Below are 16,452 nucleotides of genomic sequence, written 5' to 3' on the forward strand. Positions count from 1 at the left end.
GCCTATTTATAATAAAAAAAAAAAAAAAAAAAAAAAAGGTTCCTCGCATCATGTTCTCATACACTTTATGCAGTATTAGCCCTCTGTGTCTGTACTGCTACATACTTAGGCAGGTAACTGGTTCATGCAGCTTTACATGAACACCTGAGCCTTACACTATAGCTGGTCCGAATAACTAAAGCAATTGTTACCATCCACCTCTCGTGTCTCCCCTTTTCCCCATAGTTTGTAAGCTTGCGAGCAGGGCCCTCACTCCTCCTGGTATCTGTTTTGAACTGTATTTCTGTTATGCTGTAATGTCTATTGTCTGTACAAGTCCCCTCTATAATTTGTAAAGCGCTGCGGAATATGTTGGCGCTATATAAATAAAATTATTATTATTATTATTATTATTCACTCTCATTCAATGCCGTACTCCGTGAGGTGATCAATTCCTAAATAGTTCAAGAACCCGAGCTATAGGTATCCTCCTCTACTAGAACTACCCGCTAAAGAACACGACACAGAAAATCTTACGGACAGTGCAGGGCAGATATAAGAGATCTAACAGTGTCTCTTACCTGGCCAGGTTTTTGTTCATCTGCCGTCCATTATCCCAGATTCTCTTTTCGTTCGTATTCTGCCGGTGTTCTTGAAGGAATACACAGACCTCGGGTCCCTGTTCGGGTGCCAGGAAATGTCGGGATCACACTCAGTCGGAGCAGCCTTTGGAAGTGGGGAATCACCAGAAATAAATACACAAGACACGTCTTGTATAGTGTATCACTGGGAAGTCTCTGAAGCACGCCTGCCTTCAAGGTGCTACCCCTTCTTTATATAGTAGGTTTAGTGGTTATACAAGTTTTGCATGTTTAAACAAAGAGACAAAACAGGAAAGAAAGAAAAGAAAAGAAAACAGTTTCGTGGGCGGCAGTTTCACAACAAACAGTACAAAGGCAATTCCACAGACAAGAAAAACAGGATTTCATACTATAGCTAAAATGTCCTTGAATGGACAGGTCAATATTTATCACAAATTCTTTTTTTTTTATTTTTGTTCATTGAGGTAATCATTTTTGTTCTGCTCTTCACAGCAGTAAATGATGGTATGTGGGATGTATAAGGCAGTATATTGGCAGTAAATGATGGTATTATGTGGGATGTATAAGGCAGTATATCGGCAGTAAATGATGGTATTATGTAGGATGTATAAGGCAGTATATCGGCAGTAAATGATGGTATTATGTGGGATCTATAAGGCAGTATATCAGCAGTAAATAATGGTATTATGTGGGATTTATAAGGCAGTATATCGGCAGTAAATGATGGTATTATGTGGGATGTATAAGGCAGTATATCGGCAGTAAATAATGGTATTATGTGGGATGTATAAGGCAGTATATCGGCAGTAAATGATGGTGTTATGTGGGATTTATAAGGCAGTATATCGGCAGTAAATGATGGTATTATTTGGGATGTATAAGGCAGTATATCGGCAGTAAATGATGGTATTATGTGAGATGTATAAGGCAGTATATCGGCAGTAAATGATGGTGTTATGTGGGATTTATAAGGCAGTATATTGGCAGTAAATGATGGTATTATGTGGGATTTATAAGGCAGTATATCGGCAGTAAATGATGGTATTATGTGGGATTTATAAGGCAGTATATCGGCAGTAAATGATGGTGTTATGTGGGATTTATAAGGCAGTATATCGGCAGTAAATGATGGTATTATGTGGGATCTATAAGGCAGTATATCAGCAGTAAATGATGGTATTATGTGGGATCTATAAGGCAGCATATCGGCAGTAAATGATGGTATTATGTGGGATGTATAAGGCAGTATATCAGCAGTAAATGATGGTATTATGTGGGATTTATAAGGCAGTATATCGGCAGTAAATGATGGTATTATGTGGGATCTATAAGGCAGTATATCGGCAGTAAATGATGGTATTATGTGGGATGTATAAGGCAGTATATCGGCAGTAAATGATGGTATTATGTGGGATGTATAAGGCAGTATATTAGCAGTAAATGATGGTATTATGTGGGATTTATAAGGCAGTATATCGGCAGTAAATGATGGTATTATGTGGGATTTATAAGGCAGTATATCAGCAGTAAATGATGGTATTATGTAGGATGTATAAGGCAGTATATCAGCAGTAAATGATGGTATTATGTAGGATGTATAAGGCAGTATATCGGCAGTAAATGATGGTATTATGTGGGATTTATAAGGCAGTATATCGGCAGTAAATGATGGTATTATGTGGGATTTATAAGGCAGTATATCAGCAGTAAATGATGGTATTATGTAGGATGTATAAGGCAGTATATCAGCAGTAAATGATGGTATTATGTAGGATGTATAAGGCAGTATATCGGCAGTAAATGATGGTATTATGTGGGATCTATAAGGCAGCATATCGGCAGTAAATGATGGTATTATGTGGGATGTATAAGGCAGTATATCAGCAGTAAATGATGGTATTATGTGGGATTTATAAGGCAGTATATCGGCAGTAAATGATGGTATTATGTGGGATCTATAAGGCAGTATATCGGCAGTAAATGATGGTATTATGTGGGATGTATAAGGCAGTATATCGGCAGTAAATGATGGTATTATGTGGGATGTATAAGGCAGTATATTAGCAGTAAATGATGGTATTATGTGGGATTTATAAGGCAGTATATCGGCAGTAAATGATGGTATTATGTGGGATTTATAAGGCAGTATATCAGCAGTAAATGATGGTATTATGTAGGATGTATAAGGCAGTATATCAGCAGTAAATGATGGTATTATGTGGGATGTATAAGGCAGTATATCAGCAGTAAATGATGGTGTTATGTGGGATTTATAAGGCAGTATATCGGCAGTAAATGATGTTCATATGTGGGATGTATAAGGCAGTATATCGGCAGTAAATGATGGTATTATGTGGGATGTATAAGGCAGTATATTAGCAGTAAATGATGGTATTATGTGGGATTTATAAGGCAGTATATTAGCAGTAAATGATGGTATTATGTGGGATTTATAAGGCAGTATATCGGCAGTAAATGATGGTATTATGTGGGATTTATAAGGCAGTATATCAGCAGTAAATGATGGTATTATGTAGGATGTATAAGGCAGTATATCGGCAGTAAATGATGGTATTATGTGGGATTTATAAGGCAGTATATCGGCAGTAAATGATGGTATTATGTGGGATTTATAAGGCAGTATATCAGCAGTAAATGATGGTATTATGTAGGATGTATAAGGCAGTATATCAGCAGTAAATGATGGTATTATGTGGGATTTATAAGGCAGTATATCGGCAGTAAATGATGGTGTTATGTGGGATTTATAAGGCAGTATATCGGCAGTAAATGATGGTATTATGTAGGATGTATAAGGCAGTATATCGGCAGTACTATATGGCAGTATTAGCTGTTCTAAAATATGAAAATAATTGTGTAAAAATGGGAAGTAGACCCCTTATTTTTCTTGTTGCCTGGGGCTGATTGCCCACATAGGAACATAATAATCTGGCCTGACTCGATTCTCTTGGCCTGCCGGTTATTAGCCTTTCTTCCCGCTCCTTGCTTGCGTGCATCCTTACCCTGGTCAGCAGTCTGTCTTCTCCATCCATCTGTGGTGCATGTCCCCTGTGTTTCCTCTGTAATTGCTCCCTTGTTTTCTTGACTCTGAGGCTTTTCTCTCGCCTTCTGCAGAATGGGTTCACCCCTCTTCACATAGCCTGCAAGAAAAGTCATATCAGAGTGATGGAGCTTTTGTTGAAGTCCGGAGCCGCCATCGATGCCGTCACTGAGGTGAGACCTCATCAGGATACGGTTTTTTTCTCTTTTTATTAGGGCATTTTGTATTATGGAATATTAAAATTGAAGTATGAGGTACATTTGTGCCCACTAAATAATTTCTTCCACCCACAAAAGAGGATTGAGAGGACAATTATCTCCTTACACATAGGAGCAGACATGACCTTTCTGATATATGTCTATGTTCACACCTTGCTTTTTCCCCCCCCCCTTTTTGCCGTGAAAAAACCACAGTATTTTACTGTTTCAGCAAAGTGAATAAGATTTCTGAAATCTCATGCTCGTGTTTGTTTTATTTTCTCCTTGCAGGTTTGAGGCTGTTTTTCTTACCTGTAGCACGTCAATGCTTTCAGCGTTTTTCATCCATTTTAATGAATGGGGAAAAAAGCATCAAAACTGTGGCAAAAACACTTGTGTTTTTATGCAGCATTTTTCCTGCCATGAGACATGTTTTTGATGCAGCGGTATCAGTATATGGTGGGAAGTGTGGTGTGATTGCACCTTAAAGAAGTATTTCCATTTTAATCAGCAGTGGCACATTAGGGGGTCTGATCTCTGGGACCCTTACTGTCCAAGGACCACAGTGCTGCTTCAAAGCTGTATCCCTTTAACAGTTTTCCTCTGCACAGGAGTGAATATTGCCAGCTGCAGTTCCCTGCGCAGCAAGGCGTCCAGGAAAAAAACCTGTGCACAGATCCTAAGGTCCATAAATTCTAAGAATCAGTGTGGGTCCCAGAAACCACACCACCAGCAACCATTAAAGGGGTTGTCCGGGCCTTGGGGTACAAGTCTGTAGTCTCTCTTCTGAATCCTCACAACGAACAATGTGTGCGCTGTCAGGATTATAAGCTGCCAGGAGCAGGTGGGCGCGTGACTGCAAATATGTTATGTGCATACATGTGGTCACAGGCCTACTAGACGTGCTTGACCTTACTCAATACAAGTGAATTGAGAGAGGCCGGATACGTCTAGTAGGCATGTGGCTGGAAGTATTCATATCACATATTTGCGGTCAGAGAATCTTGACAGCGCACATTATGCGCTCTGTGAGTATTCACAAGTCTGCAGTCACATAGAGTGCCTACAGACATGAGCTCCAAGGCCAGACAACTCCTTTAAGTGATGGCATATCCTATCGACGCCATTACTTATGGAGATACCACTTTCACTAGCACATCAAGAGGATGTCTTATGGGTTCATCTTTACCCATTTTTGTGAGTTCTCATACAATCATTCTCTACGATTGTCTTTCTAGTCCGGTCTTACGCCACTTCATGTTGCTGCCTTTATGGGACATCTACCCATTGTGAGAACCCTACTCCAGAGGGGGGCATCACCCAATGTCTTCAGTGTGGTCAGTATGATACTATACCATCTATTTCATCCATGTGATATGAACATCATATGGATCATAAGGTGGGGGGGCTAAACGGCGACTTACTGTGATGGAGGTCGCACAGCCAAAGGCCGTTGTATGCCGGTAGCTATATTGCAGCGACATGCAAATAAATGGAATCAAGAAAGTTGCTAGAAATCCAACTGCTTCTGCTTGTCATAGTTTCTGTGTTTATTGGTCACAATACAATACCATTCACTTGCATTTAGCTGCAATGTAGCAGTGATCTTTGGCAGAACCACCTGTGTCACTGCCAAAATCGCCATCTAGCCCCCCAGTCTTACTGAATGATTATTACATTTCTGCAGGACTCAAAAATAATGTAACTGAACAAACATTGAAACCTGTTATGATCTGTGTGTTCCTTGTTTTTCACAGAAAGTAGAGACACCGTTGCACATGGCGGCGCGTGCGGCACATACGGATGTGGCAGAATTTTTACTGCAAAATAAAGCAAAAGTGAATGCAAGAGCTAAGGTGAGTAATACAGGCTGACATTGGTGATGGATGGGGGGGGGGGCATTATCTACTAAGTCATTGATGATAAACGCCTAAATAGTCTAAAGGATTAAAAATAATCTGTTAATAGGTTTTTACTATGTAATCTAAGAGAAGCATGATGTAGACGCAAGTTTGGATTACCACCCATAATACAGCCCACAAATAGGATAGTGATTCATGCAGTAAATAATGGCGGTGGTTTGGTTATACCTACAATCAAGAATGGTGGTGGCTCGGTGATGCCTACAGTTAAGCGATGTCTCTGTGAAGCAACAAAAAAGCATGGCGGTAGTTCAATGATGCCTACAATGTAGCATGGCGGTGGCTCCGTAACGCCTACAGTGTAGCACGGCTGTGGCCCAGTGATGCCTACAATGTAGCATGACGGTGACTCGGTGACGCTCTGTGCTGATTTGCTACATGTGGCACTGAAAACCTGCAGCTTATGGAGGGCAAAATAGATTCAATCGACTATCAGGAAATCATAGGAGAAAACATCATGCCTTCTGTGAAGAAATTGAACCTTGGGCATCATTGGACCTTCCTACAAGACAAGGATCCCAAGCATACCTCCAAGTCGACCAGGGCTTGGAGTCAGAAGAAGACTTGGAAGATTCTGGATTGGCTGTCACAGTCACCTGATTGACAATCTCTTTGGTGGGATGTGGAGAAGGCGGTTTCAGCATGATATCCCAAGAATATTGGTGACCTCGAGGTATAGGCAGATTATAATGAGGGGAATCTGGGCCACCACGTATTCTTACACTTTCAGACAAGGAGCTCTCCTGAAGTTCCGCTATGGCTCCTGCTGCATCTTCTGTGATGTGTCTGCGCCATAACGTCTTCAACAGGCGCTGGTGCGATCATGTCATCACCCTAGTGTCAGCATGCACAAATTGGCAACAATAAGTGGAGCCACAAGGCCCGGAACGAAGTGCTGGGGGAATGGGAGCTAGGTGAGTATGTGTTGTTTTTTTTTAATACGTGTATGGGATGTGCGAGGGCTCATACTGTATATGGGAGGCTATATCGGGGCTCGCACTGTACATAGGGAGCTATGTGGGGTTCATAGGAAGTTATGTGGGGGCTCATACTGTATGTAGAGATACTATGTGGGGGCTCACACTGTATATAGGAGGCTATGTCGGGGCTCACACTGTACATAGGGAGCTATGTGAGGGTTCATACTGTATTTAGAGTAGCTTTGTGGGCGCTCATCCTGTATATAGAGAGGCTATGTGGGGGATCATACTGTATATAGGAAGTTATGTGGGGGCTCATACTGTATGTAGAGATACTATGTGGGGGCTCACACTGTATATAGAGCTAATACTGTATACAAGGGCTATGTGGAGGCTCATACTGTATGTAGAGATACTATGTGGGGGCTCACACTGTATATAGAGCTAATACTGTATGCAAGGACTATGTGGAGGCTCATATTGTATATAGATAAGCTATGTGGGGGTTCATACTGTATATAGGAAGTTATGTTGGAGGCTCATACTGTATGTAGAGATGCAATGTGGGAGCTCACAGTGTATATAGGGAGTTAAGTGGACACTCATACTGTATGTATGGCTAATACTGCATACAGGGGTTATGTGAGGGCTCATAGTGTATCTAGGGAGCTATGTGAGGGCCCATGCTGTATCTAGGGAGATAGCAAAGCGTTTACAAGTTGCCCTTTCCTTAGTTCAAAATGAAATTAATAAATGGCAGTTAACAGGAACAGTGGAGGTCAAGATAAGGTCTGGAAGACCAAGCTAAATTTAATTGAGAGCTGCTCTTACGATTGCTAGAAAGTCAAATCAGAACCCCCCGCTTGATGGCAAAAGACCGTTAGAAAGATTTATCAGACTCTGGATTTGTGGTACATTGTCCTACTGGTCAGAGACACCTGCACAAGTATGATCCTTTTTGTCTTTTTAGTGGCCATTTTGAACATGCTCCTACACATTGCATGTATACCAACTTATATTCCAGTTCATTTCTTTTATTTTTTGCTGTATATAGCGGGGCTGTGTTTGGGCTCATATGATATATAGGGGGATGCCAGCATACTTTATTGCGCTCAATATTAAGTGATGCAATTAATATTAATGAAAAATAATTATAATGAATATGTTAATATTGAGCAGAATTAATTTCAGCTTATTGGTTTGGCCTCCACAACAGTCCCGGTTTTTCATGTGGCCCTTTGGGAAAATTAATTTCCCACCCCTGCTCTATTATGTATAGGGCTGTACATAAGAAATAATCATTTGCATGGCGTTATCTCTCTTGTTTTGCACCAGAGCACTTATGTGTTAATTGCGTGACTTATCACATGATCTATCAAAGGGGGTCTTGTGATGGAGGATGAGGGGAGGGCTTCGCCTTCTAAACTGCCCGGGGTCCTGGATACTCTTAATCCGCCCCTGCCTGGAGGCCATCATCCTTGAGGAATGGGCTGATTCCTCAGGAAAGCTGCCAGAAGCTTGTGTATGGATTTATATCTTTTATTTCAACAGGTTACAACAGCCAGAAGGGCTGTGCTAAGCACTAAACACTGCGGCTGTAGATGGTTAGAACTGAGGGTAGGAAATTGTCCTATGAATGTGCATAGAAGATTGAAATTCTGCACTGGGATAAATGGAATCAAGAATCCTGGAATTTGCCACAAAAGTAAAGCAACAGCGAGACGTCATACTTTATGTAGATTTATACTGCCGGTTGTGGAAATGTTCTCCGGTGTTCTTATAGTCTGGAATTGTCACTTTAAGTGATCCCATGATCCATCCATTTTGAGGTCCAGTCCATAGGACTGTACTGGTATGCACAATAGACTGGTACATCTCCATGTAACCGCTGAAGGATAGAGGAGAGGACATGGGAACATTGGATGTTCACGTTCCTTATCTGCATGAATGTCGGATTAGTCTTCTATCCTTGGTTCCCACATTTATATATTTTTTTTTATTACCATCTTGCAGGATGATCAGACCCCTCTTCACTGTGCAGCCCGCTCAGGGCATTCGGAAATGGTACGTTTGCTGTTATCTCATGGAGCTCACCCGGATCCCCCCACTACTGCAGGCCATACACCTTTACACTTGAGTGCACGAGGGGGGCACACCCAAACCACCGAGCTTCTGCTGGACAACCAAGCTGCACATACTTCCATGACCAAGGTAAAACCTGAAATGCCCTGTGTCATTTGCTAGATGTACGCTCTGAACAAGGCATAGGAACTGGCGGAGAAGGTGCTCTAGTACCCAAGGGAGATACCGCCAGCTGCCCCTCTGCCCTCACCACTATGCTACAGTAGCGTCTTCTTTCATAAATCAGAGGTGTGCCACCATATACAGTGCCTCAGCCACAGGGTGCACCCATATACAGTGCCTCAGGTGCAGGGTGCACCTATATACAGTGCCTCAGCAACAGGGTGCACTTATATACAGTGCCTCAGCCACAGGGTGCACCTATATACAGTGCCTCAGCCACAGGGTGCACCTATATACAGTGCCTCAGACACAGGGTGCACCTATATACAGTGCCTCAGCAACAGGGTGCACTTATATACAGTGCCTCAGCCACAGGGTGCACCTATATACAGTGCCTCAGCCACAGGGTGCACCTATATACAGTGCCTCAGACACAGGGTGCACCTATATACAGTGCCTCAGCCACAGGGTGCACCTATATACAGTGCCTCAGACACAGGGTGCACCCATATACAGTGCCTCAGACACAGGGTGCACCTATATACAGTGCCTCAGACACAGGGTGCACCTATATACAGTGCCTCAGACACAGGGTGCACCTATATACAGTGCCTCAGACACAGGGTGCACCCATATACAGTGCCTCAGGTGCAGGGTGCACCTATATACAGTGCCTCAGCAACAGGGTGCACTTATATACAGTGCCTCAGCCACAGGGTGCACCTATATACAGTGCCTCAGCAACAGGGTGCACTTATATACAGTGCCTCAGCCACAGGGTGCACCTATATACAGTGCCTCAGCCACAGGGTGCACCTATATACAGTGCCTCAGGTGCAGGGTGCACCTATATACAGTGCCTCAGGTGCAGGGTGCACCTATATACAGTAAAGAGAAGGAGATCCAGCTCAACGAAATAGTGAAAAATCCATAATTTATTTCACTTAAAATATAGTGAAAGGACAAAACATCAGCATACAGGAAGGAGGTTTTGTCCTTTCACTATATTTTAAGTGAAATAAATTATGGATTTTTCACTATTTCGTTGAGCTGGATCTCCTTCTCTTTCCTGTTCGTCCACGCCCTGACACAGCGGTTCCGTGCTCCGAGCTCCTGGGAATGTCGGTATGGTGAGCTGGATTTTGTGTCCTCAGCCACAGGGTGCACCTATATACAGTGCCTCAGACACAGGGTGCACCTATATACAGTGCCTCAGCAACAGGGTGCACTTATATACAGTGCCTCAGCCACAGGGTGCACTTATATACAGTGCCTCAGCCACAGGGTGCACCTATATACAGTGCCTCAGCCACAGGGTGCACCTATATACAGTGCCTCAGACACAGGGTGCACCTATATACAGTGCCTCAGCCACAGGGTGCACCTATATACAGTGCCTGAGCCACAGGGTGCACCTATATACAGTGCCTCAGCCACAGGGTGCACCTATATACAGTTCCTCAGCCACAGGGTGCACTTATATACAGTGCCTCAGACACAGGGTGCACCTATATACAGTGCCTCGGCCACAGTGCGCACTTATATACAGTGCCTCAGACACAGGGTGCACCTATATACAGTGCCTCAGCCGCAGGGTGCACCTATATACAGTGCCTCAGCAACAGGCTGCACTTATATACAGTGCCTCAGCCACAGGGTGCACCTATATACAGTGCCTCAGCCACAGGGTGCACCTATATACAGTGCCTCAGGTGCAGGGTGCACCTATATACAGTGCTTCAGCAACAGGGTGCACCTATATACAGTGCCTCAGACACAGGGTGCACCTATATACAGTGCCTCAGGTGCAGGGTGCACCTATATACAGTGCCTCAGGTGCAGGGTGCACCTATATACAGTGCCTCAGCCACAGGGTGCACCTATATACAGTGCCTCAGACACAGGGTGCACCTATATACAGTGCCTCAGACACAGGGTGCACCCATATACAGTGCCTCAGGTGCAGGGTGCACCTATATACAGTGCCTCAGCAACAGGGTGCACTTATATACAGTGCCTCAGCCACAGGGTGCACCTATATACAGTGCCTCAGCCACAGGGTGCACCTATATACAGTGCCTCAGGTGCAGGGTGCACCTATATACAGTGCCTCAGCAACAGGGTGCACCTATATACAGTGCCTCAGACACAGGGTGCACCTATATACAGTGCCTCAGGTGCAGGGTGCACCTATATATAGTGCCTCAGGTGCAGGGTGCACCTATATACAGTGCCTCAGCCACAGGGTGCACCTATATACAGTGCCTCAGACACAGGGTGCACCTATATACAGTGTCTCAGCAACAGGGTGCACTTATATACAGTGCCTCAGCCACAGGGTGCACCTATATACAGTGCCTCAGACACAGGGTGCACCTATATACAGTGCCTCAGGTGCAGGGTGCACCTATATACAGTGCCTCAGGTGCAGGGTGCACCTATATACAGTGCCTCAGCCACAGGGTGCACCTATATACAGTGCCTCAGACACAGGGTGCACCTATATACAGTGCCTCAGGCACAGGGTGCACTTATATACAGTGCCTCAGCCACAGGGTGCACCTATATACTGTGCATCAGCCACAGGGTGCACCTATATACAGTGCCTCAGCCACAGGGTGCACCTATATACAGTGCCTCGGCCACAGGGTGCACTTATATACAGTGCCTCAGACACAGGGTGCACCTATATACAGTGCCTCAGCCACAGGGTTCACTTATATACAGTGCCTCAGGTGCAGGGTGCACCTATATACAGTGCCTCAGCAACAGGGTGCACTTATATACAGTGCCTCAGCCACAGGGTGCACCTATATACAGTGCCTCAGCCACAGGGTGCACCTATATACAGTGCCTCAGGTGCAGGGTGCACCTATATACAGTGCCTCAGCAACAAGGTGCACCTATATACAGTGCCTCAGACACGGGGTGCACCTATATACAGTGCCTCAGGTGCAGGGTGCACCTATATACAGTGCCTCAGGTGCAGGGTGCACCTATATACAGTGCCTCAGCCACAGGGTGCACCTATATACAGTGCCTCAGACACAGGATGCACCTATATACAGTGCCTCAGCAACAGGGTGCACTTATATACAGTGCCTCAGCCACAGGGTGCACCTATATACAGTGCCTCAGACACAGGGTGCACCTATATACAGTGCCTCAGGTGCAGGGTGCACCTATATACAGTGCCTCAGGTGCAGGGTGCACCTATATACAGTGCCTCAGCCACAGGGTGCACCTATATACAGTGCCTCGGCCACAGGGTGCACTTATATACAGTGCCTCAGACACAGGGTGCACCTATATACAGTGCCTCAGCCACAGGGTGCACTTATATACAGTGCCTCAGCTACAGGGTGCACCTATATACAGTGCCTCAGCCACAGGGTGCACCTATATACAGTGCCTCAGCCACAGGGTGCACTTATATACAATTCCTCAGACACAGGGTGCACCTATATACAATGCCTCAGACACAGGGTGCACCTATATACAATGCCTCAGACACAGGGTGCACCTATATACAGTGCCTCAGCAACAGGGTGCACTTATATACAGTGCCTCAGCCACAGGGTGCACCTATATACAGTGCCTCAGACACAGGGTGCACCTATATACAGTGCCTCAGGTGCAGGGTGCACCTATATACAGTGCCTCAGGTGCAGGGTGCACCTATATACAGTGCCTCAGCCACAGGGTGCACCTATATACAGTGCCTCAGACACAGGGTGCACCTATATACAGTGCCTCAGGCACAGGGTGCACTTATATACAGTGCCTCAGCCACAGGGTGCACCTATATACAGTGCCTCAGCCACAGGGTGCACCTTTATACAGTGCCTCAGCCACAGGGTGCACCTATATACAGTGCCTCGGCCACAGGGTGCACTTTTATACAGTGCCTCAGCCACAGGGTGCACCTATATACAGTGCCTCAGCCACAGGGTGCACTTATATACAGTGCCTCAGCTACAGGGTGCACCTATATACAGTGCCTCAGCCACAGGGTGCACCTATATACAGTGCCTCAGCCACAGGGTGCACTTATATACAATTCCTCAGACACAGGGTGCACCTATATACAATGCCTCAGACACAGGGTGCACCTATATACAGTGCCTCAGACACAGGGTGCACCTATATACAGTGCCTCAGACACAGGGTGCACCTATATACAGTGCCTCAGACACAGGGTGCACTTATATACAGTGCCTCAGCCCCAGGGTGCACCTATATACAATGCCTCAGACACAGGGTGCACCTATATACAATGCCTCAGACACAGGGTGCACCTATATACAATGCCTCAGACACAGGGTGCACCTATATACAGTGCCTCAGACACAGGGTGCACTTATATACAGTGCCTCAGCCCCAGGGTGCACCTATATACAGTGCCTCAGCCACAGGGCGCACTTATATACAGTGCCTCAGCCACAGGGTGCACTTATATACAGTGCCTCAGCCACAGGGTGCACTTATATACAGTGCCTCAGCCACAGGGCGCACTTATATACAGTGCCTCAGCCACAGGGTGCACTTATATACAGTGCCTCAGCCACAGTGCGCACTTATATACAATGCCTCAGCCACAGTGCGCACTTATATACAATGCCTCAGACACAGGGTGCACCTATATACAGTGCCTCAGCCACAGTGCGCACTTATATACAGTGCCTCAGCCACAGTGCGCACTTATATACAATGCCTCAGCCACAGGGTGTACTTATATACAGTGCCTCAGCCACAGGGTGCACTTATATACAGTGCCTCAGCCACAGTGCGCACTTATATACAATGCCTCAGCCACAGTGCGCACTTATATACAGTGCCTCAGACACAGTGCGCACTTATATACAATGCCTCAGACACAGGGTGCACCTATATACAGTGCCTCAGCCACAGTGCGCACTTATATACAATGCCTCAGACACAGGGTGCCACTATACACAGATCCTCATCGGTCGTTTCCACCTCCTGCCAGAGCCGCAGCTGAGTAAGAATGGCACGATTGAATTGCATAGTCGTGCCTGCAGATGCGCCTCCTTTATAATGGCAGACAGTTATGCTGTAGGTGCCTGGACATCCCTCCTACCACCAGTCCTGACTTTAGGCTGGGTTCACATTGCGTTTGATCCTGGAGTCAGTGGCTCTCTTGGGGTTTACATCTGAAGCCCTCGATAACAGGATTCAGGCTTATACAATGACAGGGACATTGACTTTAATGACGCGCCGTGTGCTCTGTCGGGCATCACTGTATCAGCCTACTTGTGGCAGGACCCAAAACACAGTTGACTACGTCTTGATGCCCACCTCAAATAGGCGCAGATGGCTGAAAATGATGTCTGACAGAGCACACTGAAACTCGGTCTGCACCGTTACAGTTAATGATCAAACACCCGGATCCCATGTTTCAGGGCTTCAAACATAAGCCCCGATGGAGCGACTGATGTGGGGACAAATGCCATGTAGATCTGCGCCCCATATCTTGGGCTCCGATTCTTATAACTTCCCCTCATAGCCCTGTTCCCTTCCATGGCTGATTATTTCTCTGCTGACTTGTCCGTTCCCTTTGTATTTATTGTCTTCACTGACCTCATTGTCACTTTGAAGTATTGCTTACCTTCTCCTTCTCTCACCTCAGAAAGGTTTCACGCCTCTTCACGTGGCTGCAAAGTACGGGAAGATCCAGATTGCAGAACTTCTGGTAGAAAGAGGAGCTCATTCCAACAGCGCTGGCAAGGTGACCCTTTATCTCCATATTGTGCGGCCATTGTAATGCAACATCTGCAAGAAGATAAGGAGCAAAGCTGTGTCCCCAACAGGGAATCTGTGACGGTTTTAGCCAGTGGCATAAATAGAGTCTGATGGGCCCCGGTGCAAAATTTGAACCTGGGCCCCCACATGCATTTTTGTCAGTTGTTTGGGCCCTTGTAGCCTTCTCGATCCTATAAAAACATGCATGTTCGCCCCCCATGTAATAATGTCAAGCGTCCAGGGTCCCTTCCTATAATAATGTCCCTCAGCCTGGGCCCCTTCATTCAATAAAGTCCCACATCAATTTATTACTATTATTTAATAGTGTCCCCCATCAGGGGCCCCTTCCTGATATAATGCCCCCCATCCTGGGCCATTTTCAGGTATAATGTCCCTTGTGTTAGGCCCATTCCTGATATAATGTCCCCCATCCTGGGCCATTTCCAGGTATAATGTCCCTTGTTTTAGGCCCATTCCTGGTATAATACCCCCCATCCTGGGCCATTTCCAGATATAATGTCCCTTGTCCTAGGCCCACTCCTGGTTTAATGCCCCCCATCCTGGGCCATTTCCAGGTATAATGTCCTTTGTCCTAGGCCCATTCCTGTTATAATGCCCCCCATCCTGGGCCATTTCCTGGTATAATGTCCCTTGTCCTAGGCCCACTCCTGGTTTAATGCCCCCCATCCTGGGCCATTTCCAGGTATAATGTCCCTTGTCCTTGGCCCACTCCTGGTTAAATGCCCCCCATCCTGGGCCATTTCCAGGTATAATGTCCCTTGTCCTAGGCCCATTCCTGTTATAATGCCCCCCATCCTGGGCCATTTCCAGGTATAATGTCCCTTGTCCTAGGCCCGTTCCTGGTATAATGCCCCCCATCCTGGGCCATTTCCAGGTATAATGTCCCTTGTTCTAGGTCCATTCCTGGTATAATGTCCCCCATCCTAGGCCCCTTCTCGGTATAATGTCCTTCATCCTGGGCCATTTCCAGGTAGATTGTCCCTTGTGTTAGGCCCATTCCTGATATAATGTCCCCCATCCTGGGCCATTTCCAGGTATAATGTCCCTTGTTCTAGGTCCATTCCTGGTATAATGTCCCCCATCCTAGGCCCCTTCTCGGTATAATGTCCTTCATCCTGGGCCATTTCCAGGTAGAATGTCCCTTGTGTTAGGCCCATTCCTGATATAATGTCCCGCATCCTGGGCCATTTCCAGGTATAATGTCCCTTGTGTTAGGCCCATTCCTGGTATAATGCCCCCCATCCTGGGCCATTTCCAGGTATAATGTCCCTTGTCCTAGGCCCATTCCTGTTATAATGCCCCCCTTCCTGGGCCATTTCCAGGTATAATGTCCCTTGTCCTAGGTCCATTCCTGGTATAATGACCCCATCTTAGGCCCCTCCTCGGTATAATATCCCCATGCTGGGCCATTTCCAGATATAATGTCCCTTGTGTTAGGCCCATTCCTGTTATAATGCCCCCCATCCTAGGCCATTTCCAGGTATAATGTCCCTTGTCCTAGGCCCATTCCTGGTATAATACCCCCCATCCTGGGCCATTTCCAGGTATAATGTCCCTTGTCCTAGGTCCATTCCTGCTATAATGCCCCCCATCCTGGGCCATTTCCAAATATAATGTCCCTAGTCCTAGGCTCATTCCCGGTATAATGTCCCCCATCCTGAGCTATTTCCAGGTATAATGTCCCTTGTGCTAGGTCCATTCCTGGTATAACGTCCCCCATCCTGGGCCATTTCCAGGTATAAT

General features: G+C 45.8%; 1 protein-coding gene across 10 annotated transcripts in view; it reads left to right on the forward strand.

The window, feature by feature from the left end:
- The window catches only part of ANK1 (ankyrin 1), a 422,616-nt gene that overhangs the window by 284,678 nt on the left and 121,486 nt on the right, over positions 1 to 16,452 (forward strand). For all 10 annotated transcript variants that reach the window (XM_069766914.1, XM_069766920.1, XM_069766918.1 and 7 more), the window contains 5 exons: positions 3,717 to 3,815; positions 5,078 to 5,176; positions 5,597 to 5,695; positions 8,695 to 8,892; positions 14,576 to 14,674. In XM_069766914.1, coding sequence (XP_069623015.1) covers positions 3,717 to 3,815; positions 5,078 to 5,176; positions 5,597 to 5,695; positions 8,695 to 8,892; positions 14,576 to 14,674 — 594 coding nt within the window. The remainder of the gene's footprint in view (positions 1 to 3,716; positions 3,816 to 5,077; positions 5,177 to 5,596; positions 5,696 to 8,694; positions 8,893 to 14,575; positions 14,675 to 16,452) is intronic.

The sequence above is a fragment of the Ranitomeya imitator genome, chromosome 4 (assembly GCF_032444005.1).
Source record: "Ranitomeya imitator isolate aRanImi1 chromosome 4, aRanImi1.pri, whole genome shotgun sequence".
Taxonomy (NCBI): domain Eukaryota; kingdom Metazoa; phylum Chordata; class Amphibia; order Anura; family Dendrobatidae; genus Ranitomeya; species Ranitomeya imitator.